This window comes from Thalassophryne amazonica, chromosome 18, assembly GCF_902500255.1.
Source record: "Thalassophryne amazonica chromosome 18, fThaAma1.1, whole genome shotgun sequence".
NCBI lineage: Eukaryota > Metazoa > Chordata > Actinopteri > Batrachoidiformes > Batrachoididae > Thalassophryne > Thalassophryne amazonica.
This window is the reverse complement of record NC_047120.1, coordinates 53,600,847-53,618,461: the sequence shown is the minus strand read 5'-3', so window position 1 is coordinate 53,618,461 and position 17,615 is coordinate 53,600,847. Positions and strand designations below refer to the sequence as shown.

The window sequence follows — 17,615 nt, the reverse complement described above, 5'->3', positions numbered from 1 at the left end:
GTAGGGGGGGTCGAGCCTATCCCAGCAATCAGCACCAATTTGACTCAAATATGGCATTTTGTGATTATTTAATGAGGATAAAATCAGCTTTTAAAAGCAGATTTGGGTCAGTAGAAAGTCCTCAAACCACTTCAACTTAACCATATCATATTGTACTATAATTTAGGAAACATTTGTCTTTCTGTTCCCATACTCTGGCCAATTTCCACCAAAACTGATATCTGGTCTGGATGACGGTCAACCACACAACTGCCCTTAAAGGGTTTATTTGAGAAAAGGTCCAGATAATTGTAGTCAAAGGTCAAAATATGGTTTGATTTTTTTTCACTCTGATGTCCACCAAACTTGGCACACATATGTAGGTAGGTTCTACAATTTCACAGACGGGATACAATTTACCAAAGATCAATCACTGAGATCAAGGTAATTGTGGTCAAAGGTCAAAATTAAAGTTTTTCGGTCCGCACTCGCTTCTTTTAGTGTCGTTTTTATTGTTTTTGCACTTTGTTGCATGGAATGTGTCACCGCTCCTGGTGTATGATCGCCAGACTCTTATCAGCGTTCGGGCTTCGCTGGAGAATGTCGCTGTTCCTGGCTCGGGCGGACGGCCAGGGACGCGGCTGCCCCCGTCGCCTGTCTTAGCGTCCGTACCAGACTTTCTACGCCGGCCGCTTGGCGTGTTGCCTCGGCGTCTGCGTCGCAGAGGACGCGGGAAGAGAGGAGGAGTCCGTGTTCTGCTCAGAGTGTGCCTGGCTGTTTCCTGCAAACATGCTCCACGACAATTCATAGCCGGATTCTTCACACCATATGACGGCTACGACGTGCGGCGTTCCCTGACTTTTCGCTATCGGTGGCTCCGGCCGGTTGTCCGGGTTGCCGGGTCTCCACTTCCGCGTCGCCGTCCTGTGAGGAGCTGCAGTCGCGGCTGCGTGCAGGAGAACCTGCGCCCGCTCAGTCGTGTCTCCCAGCAGACTGACGTGCGCTCATCAACACAAGGTCACTCACAAGTAAGGCTTTCATTTTGAATGACTTTTTCTCCAGTCGTGATCTGGACTTTCTCCTGTTAACGGAGACCTGGTTGAAACCAGGTGAAAATAGCGCCTTTTCTGAGCTCCTCCCCCCCTGGCTGATCGTTTTTCAGCTCCCCACGAGCATCAGGTCGAGGCGGTGGTGTGGCCACGGTTTTTAAAGACAGTTTTAAATGCCGATTTTTATCTTCTAATGTCTACTCCACTTTTGAACTTCAGTTGTTTGTGATGGAGTTCGACTGTCCTGTGCTCTGTGCTGTTGTTTACCGTCCACCGTCAGTTTCACTTAAGGACATATCAGACGCTGCTATTTCAGATCACTTTCCTGTTATTTTTGAATTTATTGCTCCTCCATCTGCTAGTAAGCCACTTGTTCCTGTCTCTCGCCGCCGTTTGGTCACCTCCTCGCTGCTGCCTTCATGGACTCTCAGTTTTATGCCATGAATGGACTGGTTTCTCCATTACTCCCAGATAACATCCTCTCTTCTTTCCACTCTACATGCACAGTCATTTTGGACTCTGTTGCACCGATGCGCTGCAAATCCAGGAAATCAAAATCCGACCCCTGGTTAAATGCCACGACCCGTGCCCTCAGGCAACGCTGCAGACGGGCGGAGAGAAAATGGAAAAAGGACAAACGGCAGGTGTCTCTGGGTTTTCTGAGGGACAGTCTAACTGACTATCAGAAGGCTTTCTAGCAATTGTCATCGTCCCAGTGTATTTCAGACTATAAACTCAGTTGTAAATCCACACACCTCTGTTTTGATGGACGCTACAACCACAACCTGTGAGGAGTTTCTTCAGTTTTTTATTGATAAGGTTTCATCAGTCAGACAGAACGCTGATCAGAGCTGTAATATTGAGTTGTCTGCTCCTCGTGCACATTCTGCTGTGCTCGAACAGTTTGAGCCCATTTCTTTTGCATCTCTCGCTGATGTTGTAAAACACATAAAATCTACAAGTTGTCCTTTTGATGTTGTTCCAGCTAAGGTGCTGAAGGAGGTTTTTAATACTGTTGGGGCGGGTCTCCTAACTTTTATCAATGCTTGTCTTAGATCAGGGTCTGTTCCAGCTGCTTATAAACATGTTGTGGTTCGACCTCTTCTTAAAAAACCTCACCTGGACTCATCAGTTTTTTCCAATTTTAGACCTGTGTCTCATCTGCCATTTCTGTCTAAGGTTTTAGAAAAGGTTGTCTTTTTACAGTTACAATCATTTTTAGAAGACAATCTCAGCCTTGAAAAATTCCAGTCTGGGTTTAGATCACGACACAGCACTGAGGCAGCACTTTTAAAAGTTCATAATGATATTACTCTGTCGGTGGATGCAGAGAATCCTGCTGTGCTGGTTCTGTTGGACCTCACAGCAGCCTTTGATACTGTGGATCACACAGTACTTGTTTCCTGGTTGGAACATTTTATTGGCATTCATGGTACTGCACTTAAGTGGTTTAGATCATATTTGGCTGAAAGGAGCTTTTCTGTCATGATTGGGGACCTTTCCTCATCAACTGCTCCTCTGTGCTGTGGAGTGCCGCAGGGATCTGTCCTTGGGCCGATTCTATTTTCTTTGTACATTCTGCCATTGGGGTCAATTATAACCCAGCACAACCTGTCCTTTCATTGTTATGCAGATGATCTGCAAATCTATCTGCCTGTGAGGACTAATGGGAGTGATGCTTTGTCATCATTATTTAATTGTATTCATGATGTAAAGCAGTGGCTGTCCCAAAACTTCCTTTACCTGAATGATGGTAAAACTGAGATCATGGTGTTTGAGCGCACTGGCATACCAAATGTGGTAACACCAAATTTTGGTGCTTTGGCTAACTATGTAAAACCAGCTGTCAAGAATTTGGGAGTGATATTTGACAGCTGTTTGAGGTTCGATCAACAGATAAATTCTGTTGTCAAAGCTAGTTTTTTCCAACTTCGCCTTTTGGCTAAAATAAAGAACTTTCTCAGTAGACGTGATCTTGAGATGGCCATTCATGCTTTCATCAGCTCCAGACTTGATTATTGTAATGCACTTTATTCGGGCATTAATCAGTCGTCTCTTGCACGTCTCCAGTTGGTGCAGAATGCTGCTGCTCGTCTTTTGACAAACACTTTTAGACGTGAGCATATTACGCCCATCCTGTACTCACTCCACTGGCTTCCAGTTCGTTTTAGAATTGATTTTAATGTTTGTTTTTAAAGCTATTTATGGCCTTGCACCTCCCTACTTGTCTGAAATTTTAACTTTGCGCACCTACTGGCCAACTTTACTTTTAACTGGCTTTTAACACTTAGTGGGGAGGTGACATGTTCTGTTATTTTTATGTTCTTTTTTTATGTGTTGTTTTAAAATTTTATTTTATATGTGTTTTATTTTTGTAAATTTGTGTTTTTAATGTTAAGCACTTTGGACACCAGTCGGTGCTGTAAAGCGCTTTATAAATAAATGTTGATTGGTTGATTGATTGATTGACTTGCGCCAAACTTGGCACACATATGTAGGTAGGTTCTACAGTTTCACAGATGGGATACAATTTACCAAAGATCAATCACTGAGATCAAGGTAATTATGGTCAAAGGTCAAAATTAAAGTTTTTCGGTCCGACTTGCACCAAACTCGGCACACATATGTAGGTAGGTTCTGCAGTTTCACAGACGGGATACAATTTACCAAAAATCAATCACTGAGATCAAGGTAATTATGGTCAAAGGTCAAAATGAAAGTTTTTCAGTCCAACTTGCACCAAACGTGGCACACATATGGAGGTAGGTTCTAGAATTGCCCATCAAGGTCCGCCCTGACACTGCCCCTTAAAGAATTCGTTTTGGCAAAAATCAAGGTCAAGAAGATTGATTTTCAACCCGATTTGGACAAAATGGTACATTTCAGCATTGCTCTGTCAAGGCCAACCAGAGGTCAGTCATTAAGGTGAAGTTCTAGGACGCTGAGGTCAAATGCCCGATTGCCATAGTCTGTCTTTGTGCCCATGGACATTTTAAAACAACTAAAGGGCCACGTTAGCAAAAGACCATTGTGCTGGATTCTGCGTTTGTACGGGCTGGTAGGGAAGAAACTGGCAACCTGACAAACAGAAGTGTGTAAGCAAAGTGTAAAATGTGTTTGGAAGCACGATTTGGTTCTCATCTGCACCAAGTTAAACCCTGAATGACTCACCCATGATCTCACGGATGGTGACGGGCTGTGAAAGAAGAGCGGGGGGACTGCGTCCAGCTATGTTAACCGCCACAACCCTGAAGTTCATCTTCTCACCCACAGGGAGGCCACGCACCACATATCCCTGCCTCTCGCAAAGCTCCTGGTTTGCCACCACCCACTCGGTGTCTACAAGGAGAACATTCATACCCGTGTAACTTACCGCTTTTCATTTTGTGCCTAATATCATTATTTATTTATTCATTTTTAATTTTTTTTACCTCCATCTTTGCAGTATTCAATGACGTAACCATCCAGGCCGCCGGCTCCAATCTTCTCTGGGGCGAGCCACTTCAGGCTGCACGTGCTGTCCGTCACATCGTGCACAGTGAGACGTGTTGGCTCACTAGTCGGGGCTGAGAGAGACAGAGAGATCCAACATGCTCAGTGATTGGCTGGAGAAAAGCGGCGTACAAAGCGAGGAGTTGGAAACACCTGAGAACAAAAAATAGTGGCAGCGCCAATCAAAAGCAAAAAATAGGTAGCCATGCATACCAATCGGCATGAAAGGCTTGGACGTGGCACTTGGCTGAGACATGCCGATGCTGTTGACAGCAAACACCCTCATCTCGTACAAAATGCCTTCAATCATCCTCTTAGCTTCATATGTAGTTGAGGGATAAACGTCAAAGTTGAGCTTTGTCCATCTGCTGGACCCTTTCTTCTTCCTCTCCATCAGATAACCTGATGATAAGAACCCAGTTAACCACAGATTTTACTCTACGACAAAAACTTTAAGTATTGTCAACATCCTGTTTAGAGATACATCTCATGCTTTACCTTTAATTGGGGCGCCGCCATCAAACTTAGGCGCCTCCCAAATGATCGTGGCAGTGTCCTCTCCCACTGATGTGCATTTGACATGCTCAGGAGCATCGGGCACATCTGCAAAAAGAATAAAAATGCATTATAAATCTGCACCATTATCAACAAAACCATCCATCCATTCATTTTCTATACTCGCTCACTCCAATCAAGAGAATCAACAAAAACATGCTTAAATTATTTTCTGTATAAACTACTATAAAGCTAATAGAAGGGTACAAAGGCACAAAATACTATTTCACACAGTGTGAGAAAATTCTCAAAAAATTGTGCCTCTGCTGCTTTCCTAAACAAATTAATTAAGTTTGCATGTTCAATCCAAGTGTTCACTAATAGTCTAATGTAATAGTTTGGATCTGTTTTGGGCCAAACCTGGTGGAATGATTGAGGAAAACCAAGGATAAAGTGAATTGATTTTGAGAAACTGGTCAAACTTCAAGGTAGAAATTTTGGCTCAGTGCTTATGCACAGTGGAATGAATGTCTGTGTTGAGGAATTGGTTAAAGATTCACCTATGGTCACGATGAAACACTAATATGAAGCTGTATGTCACTTTTTATTGACCTTTAATCATTGGGGACCTTGAAAGGTAAAACTCATTTCTGATAGTAATTATGAAGAATTGGTTAAGAATAAGAAGAAGATGAACTTTATTATCCAGAAGGAAATCATTTTGCCAGATTATCGAACAGTAATATTTGTTATTTTCTATCGTCCACCTGGTCGTTACTGTGAGTTTCTCTGTGAATTTTCAGACCTTTTGTCTGACTTAGTGCTTAGCTCAGATAAGATAATTATAGTGGGCGATTTTAACATCCACACAGATGCTGAGAATGACAGCCTCAACACTGCATTTAATCTATTATTAGACTCTATTGGCTTTGCTCAAAAAGTAAATGAGTCCACCCACCACTTTAATCATATCTTAGATCTTGTTCTGACTTATGGTATGGAAATAGAAGACTTAACAGTATTCCCTGAAAACTCCCTTCTGTCTGATCATTTCTTAATAACATTTACATTTACTCTGATGGACTACCCAGCAGTGGGGAATAAGTTTCATTACACTAGAAGTCTTTCAGAAAGCGCTGTAACTAGGTTTAAGGATATGATTTCTTCTTTATGTTCTCTAATGCCATATACCAACACAGTGCAGAGTAGCTACCTAAACTCTGTAAGGGAGATAGAGTATCTCGTCAATAGTTTTACATCCTCATTGAAGACAACTTTGGATGCTGTAGCTCCTCTGAAAAAGAGAGCTTTAAATCAGAAGTGTCTGACTCCGTGGTATAACTCACAAACTCGTAGCTTAAAGCAGATAACCCGTAAGTTGGAGAGGAAATGGCGTCTCACTAATTTAGAAGATCTTCACTTAGCCTGGAAAAAGAGTCTGTTGCTCTATAAAAAAAGCCCTCTGTAAAGCTAGGACATCTTTCTACTCATCACTAATTGAAGAAAATAAGAACAACCCCAGGTTTCTTTTCAGCACTGTAGCCAGGCTGACAAAGAGTCAGAGCTCTATTGAGCTGAATATTCCATTAACTTTAACTAGTAATGACTTCATGACTTTCTTTGCTAACAAAATTTTAACTATTAGAGAAAAAATTACTCATAACCATCCCAAAGACGTATCGTTATCTTTGGCTGCTTTCAGTGATGCCGGTATTTGGTTAGACTCTTTCTCTCTGATTGTTCTGTCTGAGTTATTTTCATTAGTTACTTCATCCAAACCATCAACATGTTTATTAGACCCCATTCCTACCAGGCTGCTCAAGGAAGCCCTACCATTATTTAATGCTTCGATCTTAAATATGATCAATCTATCTTTGTTAGTTGGCTATATACCACAGGCTTTTAAGGTGGCAGTAATTAAACCATTACTTAAAAAGCCATCACTTGACCCAGCTATCTTAGCTAATTATAGGCCAATCTCCAACCTTCCTTTTCTCTCAAAAATTCTTGAAAGGGTAGTTGTAAAACAGCTAACTGATCATCTGCAGAGGAATGGTCTATTTGAAGAGTTTCAGTCAGGTTTTAGAATTCATCATAGTACAGAAACAGCATTAGTGAAGGTTACAAATGATCTTCTTATGGCCTCGGACAGTGGACTCATCTCTGTGCTTGTTCTGTTAGACCTCAGTGCTGCTTTTGATACTGTTGACCATAAAATTTTATTACAGAGATTAGAGCATGCCATAGGTATTAAAGGCACTGCGCTGCGGTGGTTTGAATCATATTTGTCTAATAGATTACAATTTGTTCATGTAAATGGGGAATCTTCTTCACAGACTAAAGTTAATTATGGAGTTCCACAAGGTTCTGTACTAGGACCAATTTTATTCACTTTATACATGCTTCCCTTAGGCAGTATTATTAGACGGTATTGCTTAAATTTTCATTGTTACGCAGATGATACCCAGCTTTATCTATCCATGAAGCCAGAGGACACACACCAATTAGCTAAACTGCAGGATTGTCTTACAGACATAAAGACATGGATGACTTCTAATTTCCTGCTTTTAAACTCAGATAAATCTGAAGTTATTGTACTTGGCCCCACAAATGTTAGAAACATGGTGTCTAACCAGATCCTTACTCTGGATGGCATTACCCTGACCTCTAGTAATACTGTGAGAAATCTTGGAGTCATTTTTGATCAGGATATGTCATTCAAAGCGCATATTAAACAAATATGTAGGACTGCTTTTTTGCATTTACATAAATATCTCTAAAATCAGAAAGGTCTTGTCTCAGAGTGATGCTGAAAAACTAATTCATGCATTTATTTCCTCTAGGCTGGACTATTGTAATTCATTATTATCAGGTTGTCCTAAAAGTTCCCTAAAAAGCCTTCAGTTAATTCAAAATGCTGCAGCTAGAGTACTGACGGGGACTAGAAGGAGAGAGCATATCTCACCCATATTGGCCTCTCTTCATTGGCTTCCTGTTAATTCTAGAATAGAATTTAAAATTCTTCTTCTTACTTATAAGGTTTTGAATAATCAGGTCCCATCTTATCTTAGGGACCTCGTAGTACCATATCACCCCAATAGAGCGCTTCGCTCTCAGACTGCAGGCTTACTTGTAGTTCCTAGGGTTTGTAAGAGTAGAATGGGAGGCAGAGCCTTCAGCTTTCAGGCTCCTCTCCTGTGGAACCAGCTCCCAATTCAGATCAGGGAGACAGACCCTCTCTACTTTTAAGATTAGGCTTAAAACTTTCCTTTTTGCTAAAGCTTATAGTTAGGGCTGGATCAGGTGACCCTAAACCATCCCTTAGTTATGCTGCTATAGACGTAGACTGCTGGGGGGTTCCCATGATGCACTGTTTCTTTCTCTTTTTGCTCTGTATGCACCACTCTGCATTTAATCATTAGTGATCGATCTCTGCTCCCCTCCACAGCATGTCTTTTTCCTGGTTCTCTCCCTCAGCCCCAACCAGTCCCAGCAGAAGACTGCCCCTCCCTGAGCCTGGTTCTGCTGGAGGTTTCTTCCTGTTAAAAGGGAGTTTTTCCTTCCCACTGTAGCCAAGTGCTTGCTCACAGGGGGTCGTTTTGACCGTTGGGGTTTTACATAATTATTGTATGGCCTTGCCTTACAATATAAAGCGCCTTGGGGCAACTGTTGTGATTTGGCGCTATATAAAAAAAATTGATTGATTGATTAAACAGTGAACAATTTTTTATACAATAGGTACAACAAATTTATGTGAAATGACTGAAAAAATTTACACAAGATGTTTGCCAATATTGCACATAACTGAGTAATTGAATAACTGAATTACTGTGTTCGTTATGTATTCATCCTGCAGAAGGGGGAGGAATTACAGAGTCTGATTGCCACATGTAGGAAAGACCTCCTGTGGCCTTCTGTGGTGCACCTCAGTGGTCTCAGTTTATGGCTGAAGGTACAGCGGGTGGGAGGTGTTTTCCCGGATGCTGCGCAGTTTCCTCAACATCCTCCTCTCTGACACCTCCACCACTGACTCCAGCTCAACCCCCAGGACAGAGCCAGCTCTCCTGATGAGCTTGTTGAGTTGGTTCATGTCAGCTGCCTTCAGCCTGCCACTACAGTGTAGAAGATGATGCTGGAGACCACCGAGTAATAAAAAATCTGCAACATTTTTGCAGACATTGAAAGATCTGAGCCTCCTGAGGAAGTGCAGTCAGCTCTGACATTTCTTATATACAGCATCTGTATTTACAGTCCAGTCCAGTTTGTTGTCTATGTGGACACCCAGGTACTTGCGGTAGTACACTGTAAAACTCAATGAGTTAGTAAAACTCAAACCATTTGAGAAAACCGATTGCCTTAAACCATTTGAGTTTGCCAACTTAAATAATTTTCAAAAATTTAATTGTTAACGTTTTAGTAACTTAACAATTTATAGTTAATTAGACTTATGTAAATGTAGTTTATGTTTTTCAATAAAAAAGTAACAAAAATTTCTGCCTAAAAAAATTACATTATATTTTGGAATCATTTTTTTGATGCATTCTTTGGTTTACTTGTTGACAATAATCTACTTTCTAAGAAAAAAAAAAAATCTAAAAGGACTACAACAGAATGAAAAATGCTAAATGGTAGCCCATGAACAGAACTTGCAGTTTTTCTTAATGGTATAAATGTAGCGGCTGGACTCTGCGTTGTGTTGTTATGACTCTGCCCATTTGTGAACTCACGATCTCCGGCATGGAAGTCGGACTCTTTAACAAGAAGGTTTAAAACCAAGGGCTATTGAGCTGTTGGAAGTGAGGTTTACCAACTACATCTGCACAGCGACACCTGTTGGCCAAAGTTACATAAACTCAATTAAAATGAGTGAATGGAATGCACTGGAAATACACTTAAATGCCCAAAACTTTAAATGCACTTAAAGGAACTGAGTTGTTATGACAACAGTTCATTTTTGAGTTAGTTTAATTAATGGAAATGAGTGACTATAACTTTTTTCAAAGTTTGAGTTACATTAACTTAACTATTGTATTAAAATGGAGTGTTCAGTTTAACAGTTTAAAGATACACTTGGCTACTACAGATACTATTGGCTACATGACCTTTGACCATAGGTGACCTTAAAAGGTAAAACTCATTTTGTGAAATTTGTTAACAATACACCTGGTTACTATGAAACACTCACTTGTAGCCACGTCACATCTATTGGTCACGTAACCTTGGACCTTGACAGTTCAAACTCATTTAGAAAGGCTACTTTGAGGAATTGGTTAACGAAGGTATAGCTACAAAACATGAAAATCACATCTTTCTACTGGCCACATGGCCTTTGACTTTGGGTGTCTAAGTCATAACTGTTGAACTTGATCAAATATCAAGGCCACAGAGAACCATAAATTATGCCATCAATGTATAATAAAGAATTAATGTGCACCAATCTGATTAATCGTTTTTCAATAATGCTTTTAAAATTCCTAAATGTAATGACTTTGTTTGTCAGACCAGGTTCAGCCGTTTCACCAGATTTAGAAAAATGTGTTCAGCCTTTTTTTTTTAAGCGACTGTACTCACAATCCTTCAAACGGGTACGGGCGGAAACACGTAATCCGCTTTGTTTAGCAGCTTTACATACCCACAATCTTCACAAAGAGATTAGCCTTGTCCTCTCCAGCTGGGTTGGTAACACAGATGGTGTAGTTCCCCTCATCCTCTCTCTCCGCGCCCTCTATGACGAAACAGCTCAGGTCTTTCCTGGACTCCACCCTCACACGGCCAGTGGTCTCCGTGACTGGCTAAAAAAACACCAAACAAACAGGAAGATATCACCGTTAATTGTATTTCTGCACATGTATTAAATCCAGCATTACATTTTCATAAAAGTTATGAAAATAAGACACTGCCCTCCGTATGTACACGTATTGCATCTGAACATGTCAGCTTTTGCACAGAACTGCTCATGTAATGAGGGTACCGCTGTTGCATTCTGGGATAGGGTTCTGCACCACTTGATCTAACCTGAGAGGTTTTTGGCTAGCAGATGGTCACACGGAGTCTTAAGTGTAATCAGTTCGTCCACGCAGCCCCTGACGAGTATTTGGGCTGACCAGCAAGGCACTTATCCTGCTAAAGTGCACCTCTGGTGTGACATTAGGACAAAAAAGAACTGTGGAACAGTCCCCTTTGGGCACAGACTGTATTCTGTTGGAAAAAGGTTTCATAAAAGGCCACTAAAAGGAAAGGGAGTGCTAGTCTCGCACAACTGCCTGGGCAGGAAGACAAAAAAAAAAAAATCCTTAGACAGTTTTATCAGACAATCGAGATCACTTTCATTCCATATGGGGCATTAATTGAATCTTAAAAAGATAGATGGAAGGTGTGATGTTGTATTGTGCTTTCACTGTAAGGTGAAGTGGAAAAATAAGTCAACCATACGCCAGGAATTTTTCAGGTTAGCAAGATAGCTTCCTGGTGCCTTACCGGGTCAGGCTTTATTGTCTTTTGTGGTTCACCTCACTGCAGTTTAGGTCAACCAATGAAAACAGCCCTGCAGTTCACTCCTGACAAGATATACGGAAATGTTGACCTAAAATCACAACCTAGTTCTGGCAGCTCATGTATAAAATCATTTCTGTGATATTTGCTGTGATCCTGTGCTTGTCGTATCGTTACTCATCTGCGGTGTCAGGGTGGAGCTTGGTGGGGGCTCTGTCCCCCAAAATAATAAAAAAAAACCCTGATATCTTCTGTTTCCATTTCTTACATTCTGTGACTGATCTGGTCCCGCTGCACCCTCAAAAACCAACAGGTTTTATTGTCTGTGCCAATGATCCCTAAAGTGTGGGCCACCAGTGTTACCACAGTTACTTTGAAAAGTTACTTTATTAGTTACTTTTTAGTTACTTTATACAGTTACTTCATTAGCAGGTTTATGCAGTTACTTTATTAGCAGCTGCTGACAATGTGTAACTTAGAAGGAATGTAACTAATAAGGTAACTAATAATCTAACTTGGTTACTTGTAAAATTGAGTAATCAGCAAAGTAACTAATAGTTACTTTTTTGAGTACGCAATCCTAAAAATAACCAAGTTAGATTACTTGTTACTTCATTAGTTACATTCATCAGCTGCCGACAAGTTGTCTGCAGTTGATAATGAAGTAACTGTAAAATGTAACTAATAAAGTAATTTTTCAAAGTGACTGTGGCAACACTGTTCAACATAAATAAAAAGTTTGATTTTCAATTTTATAACAAAATTTTAATTTACCCCAAAATATTAGCTTTAAACCTTTCAAAGTGGGCCATGGTGTTCCTTAAGTTTTGGAATGGCTGGTCATTCCCAAACTGAATGCATGTTTCTGAATTAATGTCTTAGACATTAATTCAGAAACATGTTGAAAACCCACTGTACAGAGATAAACTGAAAGTTTGTGTTTGCTTTTCTATGGTGGTGCTATTAAAATGGATGATTTCCATGCTAAACAAACTTATCCAGAATTCAGTACATAGTAAAAATGAGCTTTAGATGGTGGTGGCGGTCTATGCAATGTACTGGCTTCTCATCTTGAGAGGTCATAAACGCTCATAAACTTGAAGTGACAGAACGTAAGCACCGACACCAGATCTTCTTTGTTCAGTAGACTGACCGCTAAACAAGGATACTTTGTAGACAATACCCCCTCATCATGAGTATGGTTTGGTAGGAATCACTGAAAATTAAGCACTGCGCAACTTTTCATTAGGTAACACTGAGATATACAGTTTATCTAATTCATTCAGTATTTGTGCTGTAGCTTTTGATTGTCTACGGCGATAACTCAATTTTTTTTATTTCTGTGTCATTGTCATATGCATATATGGTCTCGGGCAGATGCCCTGACAGACTCCATTCCAGTTTCTTCTGTTCTACTATGTGATGATTTGCAAATATAGTGCCTTTTTGTCCCCACTTAGTAAGATTTTCCAGTGACACCACTGTCCTTACTATATCTCCTTTTGACCAAACCACGGTAGGCGCCGGCTCGCCTGTGATCTCCACATCCAGGCGGAGCTTGTTTCCAGCCACAACAATGATGGTGTTTTGGGAAACCATATTGCCAGTGGTGTCCAGGTGGATCTTTGGTGGTTCTTGAGTATAAAGAGAGACACATATTGTGGAGAGAGTTATTTATTTTAGGACCGAATTCACCAAGTGCATCACGTAATTTTCAGTTGCGTCACCTTAGGTAGTTTAAGGATACTTACCTTGTCTCGGCACATAGTCGATCTTGATTTCTGTTTGTGAGAAAACAGTGATTATATTCAGAAGGCCAACTGATGCTTAAGGTATGAACAAATTCAAGCTGTCATCAGTCTCACCCAAGAAGTTAAGTTTAGCAGACAGAGACAAGGCGTATCCATCAGGAATAAAGGTATAGTCTCCTGCATCCTGTTGCTTGACATCGTCAATGACCAGCCGATGAAACCTGAAACAAACGGGGAGCTTGTGATTTATTGACAAATGTATCAGATATTCAGACTAAAGGTTTCTTACCCTGGACCTCATACCTTCCATTGTGAGTTATTTTGATGCGTTCACTTGGTAGGACCTCTACACCGTCTTTGTACCACTTCCCTGTAACCTTCTCATCAGACACCTCACACTTGAAAACTGCCTGATCTGTAGCCTTGACTGTAAGATCAGCAATGTCTTGCAACACCTCCAGTTGTTTCTCTGATTATGGGAAACCACAAGACCATGACAGGAGGTTGGCTGGAACAGCGGTAACATTTACACTGCGCTAAATGGCATGAACGCCAATGACTACACAGTGAGACATTACACAATAAGTGAAAAACGTGACATTTTCTAGTACCTTCCACCTCTAGTTCTCCTTTGGTGTGCCCCCCATTTGTCCAAGCATGGTACATTCCAATGTCTTCCATTGTAGCCTCCAGGATAATAAATGTGTGCTTCTTCCCATCTTTCTTAAAACGATACTTTGAGGAAGCTGACTCTTTGTGAAGTTCTTGGTCCTCAAAGAACCTGGAAGATATGAAATGAAAAGAAAACCATTGCAAGTGATTTATTCAGAAAATAGAGAGATTGCATAGAAGGTCACATACCTATGCCAAGGCGAAACAGTTTCTTCAACCATATTACCTCCAACCCTGTGCTCTACACCCACAGTCCCCTGACTTTCATTTTCACCGGATCTGCAAAATGATCCAGATCTACAGAATGTGTTTATAAACTTCAAAATCATACACCTGTATGATTATTTTTAAATTTAATGGATTATTTTATGGCCTATACCAGGGGTGGCCAAGTTTGGTCCTCGAGAGCCACATTCCTGACACTCCTAGTTGTCTCCCTGAATGTGGCTCTCGACGACCGAACTTGGCCACCCCGGCCTATATTGTACCCCTTCACCAAGTTCAATGAATATTGGACCATATGTGTTTGAGTAATACTTATTATCAACTATCCATCATACATGAGTAAAACATCATTTCCTTGGCAGAGGTAGTAATAATAATAATAATAATAATGATAATAACATGCAGCACGGTGAATAAATTGTTAGCGCTGTTGCCTCACAGCAAGCTAAGTTAAGTTTGCATCTTCTCCTTGTGTTTGCGTAGGTTCTTTGGGTACTTTGGCTTCCTGTCACTTACAAAGACATGCTAGTTAGGTGAATTAGAAATCTTAAATTGACAGTAGGTGGGAGTGAGGGTGTGGTTGTGTTTGTCTGTCTATAGGTGGCCCTGTGATAGACTTGTGTCCTATCCAGGTTGTACCCAGCCTCTCACCCTATGACTGCTGTGACAGATCTGAGTTTTTTGTAGTGTTCCCATTTGTGCACAACCAACCCCCCCACCCCAAAACATTTCACTTGATAAGCTAAAAGCCATCCAGTGCGAATACAGCCTAAAGTTTCAAGTGAGCAATGCGATGGAGCATAGCATCCTGTTCCGAGCCAGTCGTAGACTCCCATTCGCTTCACGAGTCAGAATCCAGGGATCAGCAAGGCACCAATGGTCCTCAAGGTTTATAAAAGACTTACTTTTCTTCTTCTTCAGAAAAGGGAAGCACTTATTGACAAATATGTAACATTATACTGTATTTACACGGGAGTATAAGTCACACTTGTTAAAATAATGCCTCTTGAAGAGGAAGAATACATATATAAGTCGTACCGGAGTATAAGTCGTACTGGAGTATAAGTCGCAGTATCATCAGCTTTTTAATTTAGAATTTTTGTTGATTGTTCTGTACTTTCTATTATTGGCATTTATTCTTTTATTATTAGAGTTTATTTCTTTTTGATTCCTAGATAAATTTCCAAACGCTTATTGAGTGTTGTTAGAAGGAAAGGTGATGTAACACAGTGGTAAACATACCACTGTCACAGCGTTTTTGAAATGTGTTGCAGGCATCCATTTCAAAATGAGCAAATATTTGCACAAAAACAATAAAGGTTATCAGTTTGAACATTAAATATCTTGTCTTTGTGGTGTATTCAATTGAATATAGGTTGAAGAGGATTTGGAAATCATTGTATTCTGTTTTTATTTACATTTTACACAACATCCCAACTTCATTGGATTTGGGGTTGTAATAACTGTTATTATTAATAACAATGAATGTGTGATTTGTCAGTATATAAGTCGCACATGCATATAAGTTGCTGGACCTCCCAACTAGTAATTAAAAATGCAATTTATACTCTGGAAAATACCAGTTCCAAGATTAAATGATTTAATAAAATTACAACCCAGGTAGTGAGTGGAATGTATTCATTGAACATATTATCTGCACACAAATGGGTTGAACAAACAAATGCCTGAGGCCAGATTCATGCTAAAAAAAAAAGCTAGCATGTAGCATGACTGTCACAACTGCGCTACTAGCTTACTGTAGTAGTTGCTGTAGTAGCTAGCTAACTGGTGAGTTAACTAGCCAATAATAAAGTGACAGTTATGTGAGGAGAGTGTAGTACTATGAGTGTAGTATGTAATATTGTCTTACAGCTTAATGCAAAGTGCAACAATGTTTTTACAGAAGTACAAAAAATTTGCTGCAGTCATGATATATCATGACAAGCTAACATGACAGACGTTATTTCCACCAGACCCACGACATGTCCATTCTTGGTTGTCAAACTGTGTCACCTATTGGAAAGGAAGGTAATTGTGAGGAGTTTACTCTAATTTCCTCAACACCATCCTGTTTGTGGAGGTGGGCGTAGGAAAATCAGTCATTTTAGGAATAAAATGTCCCACTTGAGTTGCCCGACTGAACTGCAGTGATAAATACGATCGTATACTCACCACATGACGTGGGCTCCTTCCTCTGACACCTCAATCTCAAATTCCACCCTCTCACCCACCACCACATGATAGTCATCCATCAGTTTGGTGATGGTCACAGGGGGCTCTGGACACAGCAGAAAATAACTTTTAGAAATTCTCCAGAAACGCTGTGCCATGAGGATTATATTAAAACTCATAGCGGTCACATCAGATGTGTGACTAGTGATGATAAAGTGCCAAAGAAGAGACGTACCTTTGACAAACACCTCTGTGAGGGATTTGTCCTCACCAACCACACATTCATATTCAGCATCGTCAGCCAGGGTTGTCTTATTGATGGTAAGTGTCCTGATGTTACCATTTGCCTCCATTACATACCTTGAAAAGGAAAAAAGTTTAAACATAGAATGTCACTTTAACAAGATTTTTGACAAGTTTGTGCACAAATGCATTAAAGTTATATGCTAGATACAATACTACTTGTATATATAATAGGTTAGGCAGCCATCATGAACAAAATAGAAAGACTAAAGCTTTACAAAAGTTAAGATATGCTCAATTTGTGTCTGTCAAGAAACATTTTAACTCAATATAAGTAATATTTACCAAATTTTTTTGGTCTTTTTTTTTTTTTTTTAAGTACAGACATTTTGCAGTGGGAAACCCCTGTACTGACCCCAAAACCTAAGCATGATATACTATTCTGCCCCTACATGTGGACATTATGCCGTATCTCACAACCCATTAGGCATATTTTCAAAATTTTGACGTCAAATTATTTCCGAAACGCTCTTCTGTGACATTGTCAGAATCTGAAATGTTCACACGCTCTAAAAAATGAAATGCTATAATTAATTCATCTCATCATATCACTACCAGACCTACAAAATTTAATTGTTTAAATAGGAAAAGCAAAAGTTTAACAAATTGTTAAAATAAATTGCATGTTTCCTATTTAAACAATCAACTAGATTGAGTAAAGAAAGCATGTCCATTTTAGAGAGAATAAGCTCTTGCCTAAGCATGTTCAGGATCTGTTTAAAATGAGGGATACCAGCTACAATTTGAGAGCGACATTAATATTTGACAAACTAAGGATCAGAACTACTGCAAAAAGTCATTGTATTTTCGTTAAGGGTGTTAATATTTGGCATAATTGTCCTGATAATATTAAGTTACTTGGTATCTTAGTCGGCTTTAAAAGGCTTTACAAAAATAATCTACTTACCCGTTATAGCTTGGAAAGTTAGATTTACCATTTTGTTGTTGTGCTTGGATTTATGCACTGTTGCTCATTTGGTTGTGT

At 40.1% G+C, this 17,615-nt stretch overlaps 1 protein-coding gene across 4 annotated transcripts in view; it reads right to left on the bottom strand.

Moving 5' to 3' along the window:
* The window catches only part of mybpc2b (myosin binding protein Cb), a 57,913-nt gene that overhangs the window by 8,641 nt on the left and 31,657 nt on the right, over positions 1-17,615 (bottom strand). For all 4 annotated transcript variants that reach the window (XM_034193839.1, XM_034193838.1, XM_034193836.1 and 1 more), the window contains 12 exons: positions 16,563-16,687; positions 16,328-16,433; positions 13,870-14,039; positions 13,562-13,727; positions 13,373-13,479; positions 13,259-13,288; positions 12,999-13,141; positions 10,648-10,807; positions 5,019-5,123; positions 4,734-4,922; positions 4,460-4,594; positions 4,200-4,367 (listed from right to left, as the gene is read on the bottom strand). In XM_034193839.1, the coding sequence (XP_034049730.1) occupies positions 4,200-4,367; positions 4,460-4,594; positions 4,734-4,922; positions 5,019-5,123; positions 10,648-10,807; positions 12,999-13,141; positions 13,259-13,288; positions 13,373-13,479; positions 13,562-13,727; positions 13,870-14,039; positions 16,328-16,433; positions 16,563-16,687 (1,604 nt within the window). The remainder of the gene's footprint in view (positions 1-4,199; positions 4,368-4,459; positions 4,595-4,733; positions 4,923-5,018; positions 5,124-10,647; positions 10,808-12,998; positions 13,142-13,258; positions 13,289-13,372; positions 13,480-13,561; positions 13,728-13,869; positions 14,040-16,327; positions 16,434-16,562; positions 16,688-17,615) is intronic.